This window comes from Gadus morhua, chromosome 3, assembly GCF_902167405.1.
Source record: "Gadus morhua chromosome 3, gadMor3.0, whole genome shotgun sequence".
Taxonomy (NCBI): Eukaryota; Metazoa; Chordata; class Actinopteri; order Gadiformes; family Gadidae; genus Gadus; species Gadus morhua.
The window spans coordinates 13,718,883-13,735,755 of record NC_044050.1 but is presented as its reverse complement, the minus strand read 5'-3'; the positions used below and the strand labels follow the sequence as shown (position 1 = coordinate 13,735,755).

Here is a 16,873-nt window from a genome sequence, read left to right as displayed (position 1 = left end):
ATATAGAAGTCAATGGCTGTCTTAAGGTAAGGTGGACTTCTGCCCTAACTAGAACAGCTGTAACCTGGCAACCTAATGAAGAGAGCCACAATTCTCCTGCAATGGAGCGGTCCTAGACACGGCTTTAGGGAGATCTCAGACAATGCAACACAATGACAGACACACACACACACACACACACACACACATACACGCACGCACGCACGCACACACACAGGCAATCGTGTCTCATCTGTCTTTGTAGACATTTCTGACACTGTCACCAGGGCGATTGTTGACCTGGTGACTCGGGCTGTCAGCAGCCTGTCGTTACGCTGTGTGCATTTCCACGTCTGTCAATCTGAGTTTCCAATGAGCATGTGTCAAGAACGCAGAAACACACACACACATACACACACGCCGGACACCGTACTGCTCATCGCCGGCTCGAAGCGGGGAGTGGCTAGAATGGTGGGGGTTATTTTGGGGGAGGGGGCGGAAATTATCCAAGGTCTCTTCCCCTTGTCGTGTTTCTGTTGATGAGATTAAACAACTTTTGTTTACTCTTCCAGTGAACTTCACCTGAAAAACATCAGTCCGTCTAGCCAGGCAGAGGTTATCTTTAGAATCTGCCACCTGAGTTGGGGAATGAGCTAAAAAGGCTGCTGTCTTAAAATGTTTGCCTTGTTACTCTTGCAAAGTTTCAGATTCAGAAGGTGAAAGCTCATCCTTGTATGTTCGGTCATCCGTCTGGATATCTAAAACTCCATGTGATATTTAGAAGGCTTCCTCACTATCGCACCTTGATTTTTCATTTGAAAGCTTTGAGATTTGAAGTAACTACATGTACCGGGTATTCACCATCTGGTGTGTGTGTGTGTGTGTGTGTGTGTGTGTGTGTGTGTGTGTGTGTGTGTGTGTGTGTGTGTGTGTGTGTGTGTGTGTGTGTGTGTGTGTGTGTGTGTGTGTGTGTGTGTGTGTGTGTGGTGTAAACACTTGTTTCATATAAAAATAAACTCATGCATTTGTCTCATTTTACTCCTAGTGAGCACATGGGTTTATGTGTGTGTGTGTGTGGGGGGGGGAGTGGGTTATTTGCTTCTACATGTTCACCTCACACCTTATATAAAATGACTGAGATAGTATGAAAGTACTCAGTGTCCAACAACCAAGTTCACACCTGGCCAGGATGTTTTCTGATCAACCTCTCAGGAGAGCACGTGCCACCATGTCTCATCTGGGCGAGCATGTGTCAAGGTGTGTTGTGCCGCACTGCCATGGTAACTGAATGACCAAAGGAGCCCCTGCCTAGCCGAACCTTCCACAAAGACATTTCCCATTGGCGAGGGGGAATCTGTCGCCATGGTGACAAGACAGTCGGCTGCCGCTTTTGCGATATGGAGGCGCACGTGGGAGGAGAGAGAGAGAGAGAGAGAGAGAGAGAGAGAGAGAGAGAGAGAGAGAGAGAGAGAGAGAGAGAGAGAGAGAGAGAGAGAGAGAGAGAGAGAGAGAGAGAGAGAGAGAGAGAGAGAGAGAGCATCAGTTGTTTGGCTCTCTAAGGCCACCATAGTGAAATTATGTAATTGCACAATTGTTTGTTTTGAATCAGACATTTACGCCCGGACAACGTACTTCCAGTCACATGAAGTTAAAGAAAACAAAAAGATACACAAACTTATAAACTAGTTGACATGACCTGGTTATGATAATTGAACATCATGAGCGGCTGTAGACATGTAAACAGACGCAGTAATCTAAGAAAGAGATGAAAGGTAATCCCCCAGATGTTGAAAAAACCCAAAACCAAACCCATCATCATACTGCCATCTGACATCGGACTGCCCAAAAGTGACTCCAACACACTCGCCATATGCTTAGGGGTACGAAAATGTGTGGTAGGATTTGCACTACATAAAGAACGTCTCTTCCTCACTGCGTGATGAGGAAAACAAACAGCTTTCATACCCAACCAAATGTTTTTAACTATTATAACTATTTGGTGGTGTGAAAAATACAATCCATGGCGTGAATAAAATGTCAAATAGGTCTTTCTGCTCTTTCTTGTGCGGAGTCACCGTTAATAGAACAGGTCTTCTTTCCAATCTCCCCGTCGATGGGGAAAATGCTTGATATGAGGAAGATGAATTGAAGGAGTTGGAGAAAACATATCCCCTAAGCGGCGTCTTGTGAGGCTGTGTGTGAGCCGTCTCTCTGGGAGCGTGAGGGGAGAGGAGCACTGGGCCCTGGGGCTGCAGCAGCCATTCATCACTGATTAGCCACATTTACATCTCATTACATTCTATTAACTCCTGCTCCTGAAACACTGGGACTGTCATGCAGAGTGTACACAGGCGCTAAGCTGCTGTAGGCTGTGGATGTGCTCTGTGTGGTGTGGTGTGTTTGGTTGGGTTGTTGTGTTGTGTTTTGTGTTAGTGGAAACAGGTACGCACAACACCAACTTCAGTGTTGGATGGGTGGGTATGTGCATGCTGATGAAGAGACTTTCTGTGTTTGGTATATCCTCAGGAAACTTGCAAAATAATGAGCTTTATGTCATTTTTTGTCTCAATTGTATATTTATTTTGATTTATTGTATCTATTTATTTGAGATAATCTGTGTGATCCTAGAATTATTATATTTATAATATTATTATATTAATCATTTTGTGAATAGCCTACTTATGTTTTAACATAAGGGTAAGAATACATAAACACATGGTCAGTTTGCATTGGCTCATTGTGTGGTAGGGTGCCTTTAACATTCATTTGTTTTATTAAAATCCTTCATTTGTACTTATATGCTTAGATTTTTTTATCTTTACGAATGCTACAATTTACTTTTAAAACCAAGAATTGTATGATAGAGAAAATGAATATGCTCAGACTTGGAGACTTGTTGGCTCGTCCAGATGGCCTAAAGGGATATTAAACTTTTTTTGGTCTAAAAGATAGAGAAGGACAAAGTGGGAGAGAGTTGTGTAGTGATGCAAAACAATGTTGATCGATTCACCCCCTCTTGCTTTCCCCTGTGTTGTTGCTGTCAGTAGCTCCACCTAACACACAGGTCAAACAACACAGAGAAGCACTCCAACAGGTATATAATTTTATTGATTAGTAATGGTTCAGTTTCACCAGGTCTGCAAAGGTAAATGTGTGTGGTAGGTTGTGCAATCATGCTGAAAACTCTGAAAATGTCCTTCATCAACCATATACAATGACACATAATCACATACAGTACTCAAATACATACATGGAATCCTTTTATATATATTTTTTACATTTCATATAATTAGAAAAATATAAAATCAAAAACTTTAAAACCGACTGACAAAATTGAAAACCAAAACCTTTTCACAACAAAAACAGTTACACATTTGCTTTGATGCCCTTATTTGCTGAAAGAGTAGGAGTGTTTAGAGTAGAGCTAAGCAGAGTAGGGGTTCTCGCTACCATGAGTTGAGGATGGGCCAGGTAATAGTTGATGATGCACTTGTTAAGCACTAGCAGGAATGTTTATCGCCTAACTTAATACAAGCGAGTGTGCACGTGTGAGCACGAGACAGAGTGGAAGAGCAGTTGAATAACAGAGAGGAAATATAGACAGCTTGTCGTGAGTCTCTGCATAAGTGTGCTGGGGCCTGTGTGTGTGTGTGTGTGTGTGTGTGTGTGTGTGTGTGTGTGTGTGTGTGTGTGTGTGTGTGTGTGTGTGTGTGTGTTTGTGTTTGTGGGTGTGGGTGTGGGTGTGTGGGGTGGGGGTAAGTGTGTATCTCTGTCTGTGTTTCATACGTTCATGTTTGTGTTGTAGATTAAAGAGCATAAGAAGTTTTGTCATTTATATGATTTTTATCACTCGTAATAAAGACTGTTTTTACAACATTCTTGCAAACTTCCTAATACAACACATTTCATTGTAGGTTCCAAAATTCTTCTACTTAAGATGGGGCTAAAAAGTGCTGTTTTACAATATTTGCGGTTACATTTTCAGTTCGTTTTTCTAGATAATTAGCTGTCAAAGTAGAAAGTCAACGTCGCTTTCATGGTATTTCTAAGACCATGAAGCTCTTAACAGTTACTGAGCCCTAATTCTCTCCCTCAAGTGCGTACGAAGATCACTAAAGCTTAGGACCGGAGACGACTATATATTTTTATGCAGCACACTCCCACCCATTCGGTGTGTTTAAAACATGGTGGTCTTTTTGCCTGCGCAACTATTTATACAAGTCCTATAAATGGACCCCTTTGAAATAAACGGAAGAGTCTGTTAAAAGTTGAACTTTGCGGGTGGCCATTCTCCGCGCTGGGATTACACAGAGTTGAGGAGTGACGGGTGGTAGCCTGGTGTTCTCTAGACAACCCGCGTTGTCTCCTCTCATTATGCTCTTGAGCAAGGTATTCAACCACTGCTTGTTCTCCTATAACACCATAACTTTTCACATTCAATCAAAACGAATGCTGCAAATTGGAATCTGCAGAAAAAATACTTGAACCGCTGTTGTTTTGATAGAGTTGCGTGTTTACATGCATCAGGGAGTCCTGAAGATGTGAACCGCACTCCCAGGCGATCCATATCCAGAGTATTGATCGCTTTGAGCTATTAGTCTTGTCATTATTTCACACATAAGCGGTCCGCCCCATGCCTACCGTCCCAATACAAGCGGCAGACCTCCCTCCTCTGGTTCCATTCTCCTACATCTCTCCCTCTGTGCCAGCGGTGCCTCCTCCCACTCCTCCGCCTGCCTCCAGGCGACCGGGGACTGGGGATGGGAGACAGGAGACGCGCCGACCATCTGTCCCGCAGTAATTGTTTTGTTTTGTTCTAAATAGAGCTGCTGCCGCCATCGACGCAGCGGCGTCGGGTGCCATAGAGCAGCTGATTGGTCACGTGACCTCTGCCATTACCGCCACTCGTTACCGCCAGATGCTGACCCTGATGGAGGGGGTGTTGGGGATGGAAGAGGGGCGGGTGGGGGGGGGGGGGGGGGTGGTGGTGGTGGTGGTAAGAAGATTGTTGATAGTTGAGGTGCGGGGTTGGTGCTGGTGGTTGAAGTGGATGTTCGGGGGGATATGGTGGCGGAGGAGGGTTGTGATGGTGATGGTGTGGTGGTGGTGGTGGTGGTGGTGGTGGTGGTGGAGGGTTTGTGGTGTTGTTGGTGCTGAAAGCAGTGGTGGGGGCAGTGTGGGTGTTCTGGTGGAGGGAGTGGTGTTGGGGTGATGGTATGGTGGTGGATGGAGGGGAGGAGGAGGTGGTGTTGGTGGCAGTGGGGTCGATAGTGGAGGGGTATGGGGGTAGGGATGGTAAAGGGGCGTGTTGGTGGTGTGTTTGTGTGCTTGGGGCTGGCGAGGGGGGTACCAGGTGGTAGACGAGAGACACATGGACGTCACTTTGGCTGCAGCGACCGGGCGATTCCATCTAATGTCCATCCTAAACACATTTCCTGTGGCTCTTTGGGGATGGACCAGGAAGAGCAGTTGAGCACTAAGCACCCTGGCTAACAGATATTACTGATGCTGCTGCCCTTTGATGGGATCTTGGTTTAGTTTAAAATGAAAGTAATGTAACATATATTTCATGTTATCTGCCTTATGCCTCTACATAATAGTTTTACATAGTATGTAAAATGCAGCATATTTAAAGATTATTTTTAGCCTTGTGGTGAACTTTTATGCTATTCAAAGTATTTAGTTTACCAGATTAATTTGTGGATAATGAACGTGTGCCATTAGTTGTGGAGCCTCCAGGAAATAATGTGCAGACGTATCCATGCTGTTGGCAATTGTGTTCTGTAAATAGATCCTAACTCTATAGTGTAGGCTTTAATTGGTCTCCAATTACATCACTTAACTTGTGTTTTTGCTCCAGCTAGTTTTACACACAAGAAGATAAGGTAAGTTTAGCCAAGTGAGTAATTTAAAATATGATTAGTTGATGCACAAAGTAAAGTTTGGTATCATGGGCTGATATGCACGAAAAAAAATTATGATCAGTTCATTAACAATTAGAGACAACTACAGAAAGGTAATATTGAAACATGTTATGGATCTTTGATTTTGTTAGATGTTGCTGTGACTTCATATTAGAAGAGAAACTGTAAAAAGCTTTTCATTCATCGCGTCTCTGTGATGGAGATTTAAAGAGGTAAACCAACCGACAGTCCGATAAATATTAGTATAGTGAAGGTCCGATGCAACAGTTTAAGTGTAAGTGTGTCTGTCTGTGTGTGTGTATGTGGTGAGGTGGCTCTTTGCATTCCCTACTCTGACATATTCAACCACAGGGACACACACACTCACAGAAGCGCGTGATCACACACATTGACACACGCACACACAAAAGTTTGTGCGCAGACACCTACAAACTCTCACTCTCACACACGCATTGTATGGTCAATTCAAGTGTCCGTGGAAAGATAGCAAGGGCAGTATAAACGGAATCTAATGCATTTTTTGTGGAGAGGCTTAAGACAAAGCAAAGCAGCCCTCTCGCAGACAACAAATGCCTAACAAAGGCCAGAGGAGTTAGGAACACTTGCCCAATAGACACTTCTATGAATACAACACCTCGGTAGAGGTAAACAAGATGTTAAGCACACACTGCCCATCGATGGAGAGATAGGGAGTGTGGGGGGTTGAGGGGGGTGTCCCTTAATATAGGTACACTAGTAGGTTTACACTAGCAGGTTTACTCTAGTAAAACATGAAGAGACTCTATTAACAGTCTGCAGCTGCATGGTCACATTACCTGGCCATTAAAAACAAATGACATACTGATCCCATCCCATTCTAGCGCTCCTTCAAATTACAATGCCCCACATACACACTCACACGCACAGAAACACACTTTGTTTTTCATAGATAACATTGGAAAAATCGATACATGTTACACTTTAGACCCAGCCTCTACCAACCCCCCCCCCTCCCATGCACCTCCAATCTCGTACGTCAAGGCATCCTTACATAACATAACATAACATATCTTCTTTCCACCTATACTCATAATTTCTCCCCCAAGACACCACACACTGCCCCCCCCCCCCCCCCCCCTCCCACTCAGACTGCGGAGCTGGACACCTGGACCCAGCCCACCTCAGTGTAGGCGCCCGTCACGTGCCAGTACAGCGCCCCCATCAGCTTGCTCCAGACCTCCTGCACCTCGACGGGGAAATACTCAGGGAAGTCCTCTGACAGAACCTCCAACATCACCCCACTGAGGATCTGCATGGGAGGGAGAGGGAGGGACAGAGAGAGGGGGAGGGAGCGAGAGAGGGATAAAGTGATTGAGTGTTCAAAAGGATTGAAAAACACAATAAAGCCCAAAGGCTTGTTTCCATTGTGGTCCTTTAAATTGCATAGACTCAAGACTCTTCAATGGTGGCAGTACTAAAGCTATGTATTCCATGAAGTACCCTTGCGTGTCATCCATACACAGTCGCTATGCATGACAGCTGCCTGCCAAGTGAAGGTCCTCACCTTGAAGTACATGGGCTCCACCTTGTGTTTGAGGGCATGGGCCTTGCCTACCAGACCCAGCACAGCAGACACCTTCTCCGGGTCGTGGAGGTTCTCCACCACGGTGTTGATGGCGTTCATCACCCGGCGGGCGTGGTGCCTCAGCTGGGAGCTCCTCTCCATCTCCTCGGGGTCCTCCATGTCCTGGAACTGGCTGAAGTACTGCTTGGCCGACGGGAAGTTCACGAAGAACCTGGGGGAACGGAGGAGAGCGAGAGAACAGGTGCTTTTAGTTGCCATGGGTGCTGCTTCCATAGCTTCACAAGCGCTTTGATTCGCCATGCAAAGTGGAAGCCACATTCAATCGAGACTGACCATAGCCATGTTTTTGGCAAGACCAAATGGCTTGATCGCTAAAGGAAGGAAATAAAGCCGAAAAGTGCGAGTAATGATGTTAAAGGTTAATTAAAAGAGAAGGTCACAGATAGGAAAACCACAGAAAATAGCATTTAATAAAACAAGTCATTTTCTCGTGGAGTCAGAGCTGCAGGCTCTGCGATGGAGGTCGTCTCCATCTTTCTATAACAAAATGCTTTAGCATTAATAACAGGGACAAATATGTGACGGAAGCGTGAGGTGCGGTCAGGTATCGGATCTCAAACTTTTTGAGGGGCCCCTCTCGGTGACTTTGTGCCCCCCACCAACACATCTCTCAGTCCCTTTCTTTACACAGGTCCTCTACATGAGGCAGAGCTCGTCATATACCTGGAGAGGCTGAAGCCCATTAGGAACTTGGAGAGGGTGAGCCCATTAGGAACCTGCATCAGGTCGAGGCTGAGCCAATTAGAAACCTGATGGGGCTGAGCTAATTAGAAACCTGGAGGAAGGCGAGGCAAAGAGTCGTCGCGAAGCAAAACAGGAACTCTTGGCGGCGGTTTGATGAGCACTCAAGCTCCATTGAGGCACCCTCCGTTTGGGAGATGAATGTCCCGAGGCTATGGAGCCATTGTGTTACACATTTCGCGCAGTAGACGTTGCTCCTTTCGCCGGTCACCTTATGGGACCGACAGGCTGCCGCAAGCTCTGGAGAGCCGAGCCAATGGCAAGGCTTTAAATAACCAGGAGCCAATTAAGAGCCCTTCACGCTGGCTTCCTTTTATATGATAATACTCCACTCAAATGTTTACGTTTCCTCTCTCTCGATCTCTCTCGATCTATCTCTCCGTCTATCACCCTCTCTCTTTCGCTCTCTCTCACTCTATCTCTCGCTCTATCCCTCACTCTCTCTTTCTCACTATTTTACTCTTGTTCTCTCCTCTCCCTCCCCTCTCATCCTAACCATCTTGCCTCTCTCCCACTCTCCTCTCTCTCCCATCCCCCTCACTCTCTCCCTTCCCCTCTTCATCGCCCTCTCGCCCTCTCTCTCCATCTCCCTCTCAACTATCCTCACTCCCCCCCTCTCTCTCTTTCTCCTCTCTCCCCCCTCCCTCTTGACTGATGGAGGAACCAAAGACATCCCTGGGCACCATGGCTACAACGAGGGGTGATTGGCAGGCTGGGGAAACGGTGAAGTAGTGCTGATGAGAAGACAACAGATAAGATTGTTAAGTCTTGTTGAGTGTAATTGGAGGCAGGTGTTCCATAGACCTCGATGAGCGAACAGCACTTTTCTTATCAGGGCTGATTTTCTGCTGAGCACGGCGTGAGCCAAGCCTCAGAGGCTTGGCAGGGAAGAGAGAGCGTGAGATTGGAACGGGAACAAACAAAACAAGGTTAGGTTATTAAATGGTTTCCTGTGAGGTGAGGAAGAACTGAAGGCCAACAAACGGCAAGCTGAATAACTGGGACTGTAAATGTTAAATTCTTAGGCGAGACATGTAAAAAATGCAATTTACTTCATTTGAAATAAACTTGATTTTAGTTTTTTTTTTCTTTATTAGGCTTTTTCGTTCTTTTTTTAGTTAGCAATATGTTTGTTGAGGTCAATATGTAAATTACAACCCTTTGCAAACATCGTCCTCTATCTTATTGGTTGGTTCAAAGTTAAATGTTTAAACCATTACTATGTTCATGCAGACTGTATATATATATATATAAAGATATCATATAGCCTCTAAAAATGACTAATGTGCACATTCAAACTGAAAAACATAATTTTGGCAGCCGATGATTTCATGGACTGGCAAAGAAAATTCTCAACTGTAAATAATACAATTAAGCACACAAATTCAAATGAATTTCTTTCAAATAATGCAATGATGTGTTTTAGCTAGTGGACGTGGTTGTATGTGTATAGTGGTTATTAAGTACACGTTGTGTTGAAGCGTACATGTAGAGTGTGTGATGAGGTATACAGAGTGAACAGCACGGCTGCTTGATTTAACTTTGATTTAATTAACGCTCTTTGAGTTTTCAAGTAACATCAACGAAACCAAAACATGAAACTGCTGCTGGGCATCAATTATGGATGGCAGATCCAACAGATAAAACATTATTATTTTTTCATTATAATTGAGAGGCTTCATACTGCTTTAGTTTTGTGAACATATTACCAATACCACACCAGGTCCAATTTTGTTTTTAATCATGCACTGCATTGTGCAAAACTCTGTCACTTCCATTCTGACTATGAGGACAGGACAATAACACTGTGACTGATGACTCTGACGTCTGTGGAACTCTCACCACTGTTTACATGGAGGGAGATCTCAAGAGACTATTTCCTTCTGCTACCTCCATGGTAAATGTAAGCAGAGAGAGAGAGAGAGAGAGAGAGAGAGAGAGAGAGAGACGAGAAGTGAGTCGTTGTGTGGTATAATGCGTCAGTATGATGGTTTTGTTTTGTTTGAGAGCTTTAGCGAGGTATGTCCGGTTGCTCCCATCAACTTCATTAACAGAGGTGTAGTGTATGCAGGCTTGGACAATATAAAAAGTTTCCATAGTAGTTAGACACAAGTCATGGGAGACATAGCTTGCAGAGCTTATGTTCATGAACAAAGTGACACCACACCTCTGTTCAAACAAAGATTTGAAAGAATAACACACAAAGAAAATTGGCCACATTCTCAAAGACCTCCCTACTGATGACTATCTACACAGGCAGAGAACGAGAAGGCAAACACATCCCTGAAGAGTGGCAAGAGCTGCCGTCAGGATGGAGGGGTTCCAGAGGTGCTGAAGTATGTTCCAGTTGACAACATCGTACTGGACTTCATCAACCCAGCCTACGATGCCAGAGATCCATCGGACCAGTGGAACCTTGTCAACATCATCCGGATCCCAAAGCCTGGTGACCTAACCAGGACTGACCACTACAGAGTGAATTGCAGCTCAGCTCCTGCCAAAAATTTCAACAGGAGGATTCTCTGGCGGACTGGCAAACTCCCAGCAATCATGTCCTTTGTAGATTTCAAGGCGGCATTTGGTACATCAATAATTATAACCCACCGAGGGAAATTCATTTGCATTCTGAGGCCATATGGCATTCCTGAGAAGCTAGTTCAAGCACTCAGCGGGTCACAGTAGCACACTTGAGCCAAGGTCAACTCCCCTGAAGGCGAGACAGACACCATCCACTTCCTGGGGCTCGTCGGCCATAGCCTGCTCCCTCCTGACTTCATCTCTTAAAATGTTGTCCTCCGGGAACCGACGCTAATAGTGCCACACGAGGGGCCTGGAGGATAACATACGTTGACGTGCTAGGGGAAAGGAAACCAGAAGTGCGCATCTGGCCTGCTGGACCGGGATGTGAGGGGAGGTGGATTTGAAGAGCCTGGGCATGGTGATTCAATTCAATTCAATTTCATTTGTATAGCCCTTAATCACCAGTAAAGACTCAAAGGGCTTAACAGGCCATATATTTATGTTTATGAACGTACACGGGCAGATATTACAGACAAAACATACACATTGAAACCACATTGACTCACACACACACACACACACACACACACACACATACATACATACATATACACTCACACTCATTTGGATACTTCGGGGTGAGCTTGAGTTGCCTTGGGCTCGCTGGCTTGCTACGCTAAATTCACCATTCCTCAGATCCTTTGGACACAGCAGGTGAGCTCAGGTCCTGTCTTGCCAGAAGCCACACTAGCCTGTTCTGTGATTGATCTGCTTCTCTCTCTCTCCCTCCCTCCCTCTCTCTCTCTGTCTCTCTCTCTCTCATCCCTTTTGCGGGAAGAATAACAAACGGTGCTGCTGGCTGGTGGGCTGAGTAGATAAACATGAAAGTTAGCCGCGTCGCTTTGAAGAGAGCGAGAAGAGGGCCTTTGCTTTTCCTCCTGACAAAAAGGTCACTCAGTCAATGTTCCCTCGCATGGAGTTTGCCTCTTCGTAAAGCTTTGATAAACAATGAATCCACTGTGGCGGATGGTCAGGACCCGATGAATAAAAGGCTCAAAGACCATATCACCAGACAAGGAGAATGGGAGGATTTTTTTCATTCTTCACAGCTTTTGTGTGTCCAGCATAGTGTATACCATTGTGTGACAGTCTCACAAAGAGAGGACAGAATGTCTGAAGAATATAAATATTTACATGGCGCAATACTTCAATGAGAATATCAGCGTGATTTTGGAACCTTGTCAAATGTTTGCCTATTTTGCGCAAGTGTGTAGCCCACAGGTGTTTGTATAGCACACACTGACTTTTCAACGGCTGAACAGAAAGCAACACATAACTTCCATTCCTAATCAAGATGACGGTACGAATGAGTGGAGGCAAACACAGTGTTATCCCATGTGCACCTCTGACACCACGCCGCCACCACCACAGAGGCAGGCTGGGAACCCCTTTACCTTCACCATGTGACAGGCGAACCCCGCTGACTGAGAACATGAAACAAGTCCAGAAACCTGTCCCTGCATTTAAATGAACTCATCAAAGCTGAGGAGGGGGGCCATTAGTGGGGCCTGTTAATCACTTTCTGATTGGCCTGTGAGGGGTCTGCCCCCCCCCAGCAGAACAGACTTGACCAACCTTGATCCATCTTCAGTGGCGGCTGAAGAACAGCGTCTGCACTAGACGCTTGTGAGGGCGCATACTGATTGCTTGTTTAGACCCCCGTTCCGCCGCCTTTTCCCTCAGACTACTTGGGCAGTGTTCGGTCTCATCCTTGTATAATCCAAGTATTAGTATTAGAGGCCAGAGGCGGAGGAAGAGCTGTGGCCTTTTATGTAATCAATCAGTCCCTCCTCCAATCCTTATGGTTCCTCCTCGTGTATTGGCATTCCACAAAAAGGGGCACAATGCCTCAAAGGTTAGCCATGCGTTGAGACTTCTTATCACATTCGTAATAAACGGCATCATGCATGTACTACAGTATTCTGCTGCAGGGGCTCTCGATCTTGATTGGTGCAATTGCATTTGAACGCATTGGCGACATCAGCCCTGGGTATTTGACACAGCTCTTCTGTTCTACTCTGTCCACTCATCCGAGCAAACGGACACGCATGGAAATTTAGATCAAGTGTTCACTTGGTGAATGTAATGCGCCAGGATTGGAGAGGCAGAAAGCCAGCCATGCAAGGCTCTTGCCTATGGGGTAAGATTAGGTAACTTATAGACACACACACACACACACAGACACACACACACACACACACACACACACACACACACACACACACATATACACACACACACACACACACACACACACACACACACACACACACACACACACACACACACACACACACACACACACACACACACCAGTCTAGTTTAGACACACCAGAATTGACATCGGTCCATCTCTTCTCAGCATGTGTCTTCATCGTGTATATCATTTAAAATTAAATAAAGAAATGGTAATACGATTTTCTGTGGTTTTTTGGGCAGTACCTTGAATGGCAGGAGACAACCTTTAACTTTGGGTGCCTTGTATTCTGGTTCTTTACGTTGTTTTCATTATTTCAATTTCCCTGTCCATTCTAAACTCCTAACCGTCCTGAAACCTCTTCTGTCTCCCTTCTCAATAATTCATATTTCTTTCCCTCTGGGGATTTTTCCCTTGCCTGTTTCATGCAATACAAGGTCAACGGGTTTGGTCCAACCTCGTTTGATGACTGGCCAAAGTGAAACCAGTATCAAAACAAAGAGAACCAGAAGAAATGTTCCTCTGTGTGTTCTAACATTGGTTCATCGCCTGATTATCACAGTGACACTGATTTCAGACTTCCTTGTGTCCATGACAAAAGATAAACATGGTGTGGGTCCTTTTGGGAAGAGAAAGGTAAAATAAAAAACATGAAGTCAAGGAAAACTAGTGTGAACAACTTTAAGGAAATAGATCCGGAACAATTAAAGAGGAGAGGGGGTTCAGTAGTGACGATGAGAGAGAGAGAGAGAACAGAGAGAAGACAGTGAGTGAGACATGGAAGGATCAAAGCTTGTTGCCGCCATCCACAGATTGGAGCCAACACACACATGGACACGTAGCCATATACAGACTAACCCCACAGGGACACACATACACACAACAATATGGACACAAGGCTTACACACACACTCAACTGCATGGATGGAGAAAGCACACACGCATCCACACACACACACGTGCGCATGCTCACCACTTGTTAACGTGCACACACTAAGCTTACTTACACATGCATGTACGCACTTCCAAAACACACACACGCAGAAATGGATGCATGCATGTGGGAGCACCACCCACACACGCACACACACACATAATAATAGTCCCTTTGGATTCTCTCCATCACAGGTTCTCATACCCTGGGACAGAGATACGCTGCTCTCACTCATTCCAGTCGTCCTAGCTACGACACACGGCCCATTTTAACAAGGCCACTTAAACTGTCATGATGTGTGTGTGTGTGTGTGTGTGTGTGTGTGTGTGTGTGTGTGTGTGTGTGTGTGTGTGTGTGTGTGTGTGTGAGTGTGTGTGTGTGTGTGTGTGTGTGCGTGTGCGTGTGTGTGTGTGTGGGGGGGGGGGGGATTAAACGGATCCACTTGAACTGGAACCAGATGTTCAACGTCAAGAATGTCTAACAATAAATACCACTGCGATATCTTAACATCTCACTATTGTACCTTTAATAAGGCAATATACCTACGACCATAGCTCAACTCAAATGTAGTCCGTACACCTAAACTACAACATGAAAATCCAAGGAGTAATCTCTATAAAGTTGGTTTTCATTTTCTATTGCTGATTTAGACATTTAATATGCAATTTTTGTATGGTAGGCCATAAGCACAATACAACTATTATTCAAATGTTTATCAGCATCACAGCAGGATTTATATTTGGTCTATTTGCCTCCTGCAGAACAGCGGATGAGGAAACAAATGCTTGTAAAAAAATAAAAGGTTTTCGACATTTCTGCAATTTTAATTGCATGCCTGTGTGTCATATCATCATATCAGACTGTTATATCTGTTCTATCTGAAAGCACACCCCGTGCGTAGTAAAGCGATTCTAACCCAGTTGTGCAGCTTCATAATAAAGAGAGGACTTTCTGCAGGCTGCGTTATAATTAGCGCTGGATAGGATCTTGTTCTAGCACCAGAAAAGATCCAATCTTTAATACAATTTGCATATTTATATTTCCATCCACTTAATGACTTGATAGAAATATAAAAATATGTTAAACAGTTATTCAATCCATATTTAGTAGCCTATTCAGAACCCATCTCGAGGCGTTGAGCCTGTGCCAGTGTCAGCCAAGAGGATATTAAATGGTGACCTCGATGTTTCACGATACGCACTAACACCACAGAGACATCCCGATGGAACACCCACTGCTTTATATCTGACCACGGACGAGGCATAAGACATCATCGAGAGAGAGAGACGGACTATGTCGCCCGCGCGAGCGACCAAATAAACACGAGCGCGAGGCTTCGAGCGCGCTGCCTTCTCACCTTATGAGCACAGACACGCCCACGTCCTCGCAGTTCTCGTACACGCGCCCCCACGTGTCCTGGATGATCTCCCGCTCCGCGTCGGTCAGCGGCTCCGCGCGCTCCGGCCGGTCGTCCTCCTCGTGCTCCATCTCGCCCACTCTGCGCACTCCCAGCAGCGGTGGAGGAGGCGGCGACGGTGGCGGCGAGTCCCTGCGACGACTCCGAGACATCCTCCCGGCGCGCAGCAGCTCCGAGGCGCCCAGCAGGGTGCGGGGGAGGTAGGGAGCGAGGGAGGGGGGGAGGGAGACGGAGAGCTGAGACCCCACGGCGGGAGCTTGGCGGGAGATGAGGGGAGAGAGAGGGGGATGGAGAGAGAGAGAGAGAGAGACAGGAGAGGACAGGAGTGGATTCTGCGAGGAGGCAACCGGTGTTGCACAGCCTCCCAAAACGCTTTCACCAAAGAAATGTTTACAATAAAAAGGTGTCCCCCACCTTCCCACCCTCCAAGCAACTACCCCTTCCTCCTCCTCCTCTTCTTATCCTCCTCTCCTCTGTGACCCGCTCTTCCTCCCCTTTCTTGTATCTTGTCTCCTTGACTCCGTCCAACTCTCAACCTCACACACGCTCCCGTGAACACATCTGCAGAACTTCACTCCTCCACTTTTATGCTTTCTTCCTCCTCCCTCTCTTCCTCCTCCTCCTTCTCCTCCTCCTCCTGTCTTCGTCGTGGGTTTTCCTTGACTTTCTCCCTCCTTCATCCAGTCTTTTCCTCCTCCTCCTCCTCCTCTTGCTGCAAAGAAGAGAGTCTGCTCCCTGCGCTCTGCCAGGGGAAGAGTGATGGGAGGAGGACCTGATGGAGTGAGAGTTAGAGAGAGAAGGAGGGAGAGAGAGATATACAATGAGAGAGAGAGAGAATGAAGAGGAGAGGGAGACGGGGAAAGAGAGAGAGAGAATGAGGGAGGGCGAGCGACCAGGGGAGGGGGGGCTTGGGTTGAAGATCCCAGCCGACACTAATTGTTTTGCTCGCAGCTCGTAGAAGAAGAGACAGTATCTTTACAAAACCCACTCCCCCTTTCTTTCTCCCTCTCTCTCTTGTTCTCTCTCTTTCTTTGTCTTTTTTCTCTCTTTATCTCTTTCTTCATCCTTCGCTCTCTTTATCTCTTTCTTTCTCTCTTTCTATCTTCCCCCTCTCTCTGTTTCTCTGTCTGTCTCTCTCTCTAACTCTCCCCCTTCCAAATTATTTTTTGTAAGGCTGCAGGTGTCACGGTCAAAGTGCACGGCCATAAAGAAGAGAGGTGCATTCTCAGGTGTGTGTCCGTGTTGATGTTTATGTGTGTGAGTGTGTGTGGGGGGTGGAGTGTGTGTGCGCGTGCGTGTGCGCGCGCATGTGTATGTGTGCTTTAGCTTGTTATTTCTTATCTTTGGACAGACAGCTTGACATGTGTATGACGTGGAGAAAAAGGGGGGGTTGAAAAGAGGAGCGAGAAGGACATTGCAAACAGGAGGTGTGCAGACTTTGACGCCAATGCACTGTATTGTTTACCGTTAAGTTCTG

The 16,873-nt window shown here is 45.9% G+C and overlaps 1 protein-coding gene across 1 annotated transcript; it reads right to left on the bottom strand.

Annotated features, from left to right (window-relative positions):
* Window positions 1–7,007: 7,007 nt before the first annotated feature.
* Window positions 7,008–16,210, bottom strand: cygb2 (cytoglobin 2). Its single transcript, XM_030352728.1, has 3 exons — window positions 15,337–16,210; window positions 7,447–7,678; window positions 7,008–7,191 (listed from the first exon to the last, which is right to left on the bottom strand). The coding sequence occupies exons 1-3, from the start codon at window positions 15,546–15,548 to the stop codon at window positions 7,027–7,029; spliced, it is 609 nt and encodes a 202-aa protein (XP_030208588.1). The 5' UTR covers window positions 15,549–16,210; the 3' UTR covers window positions 7,008–7,026.
* Window positions 16,211–16,873: the final 663 nt, after the last annotated feature.

Excerpts from the sequence above, each read along its gene's own strand:
- cygb2 (XM_030352728.1), bottom strand. The coding sequence starts at position 15,548 with ATGTCTCGGAGTCGTCGCAGGGACTCGCCGCCACCGTCGCCGCCTCCT. Across the intron at positions 7,679-15,336 it reads GGCGTGTCTGTGCTCATAAG|GTTCTTCGTGAACTTCCCGT; the intron begins GTGAGAAGGCAG and ends CCGTTCCCCCAG. Across the intron at positions 7,192-7,446 it reads TGGAGCCCATGTACTTCAAG|ATCCTCAGTGGGGTGATGTT; the intron begins GTGAGGACCTTC and ends CCTCCCATGCAG.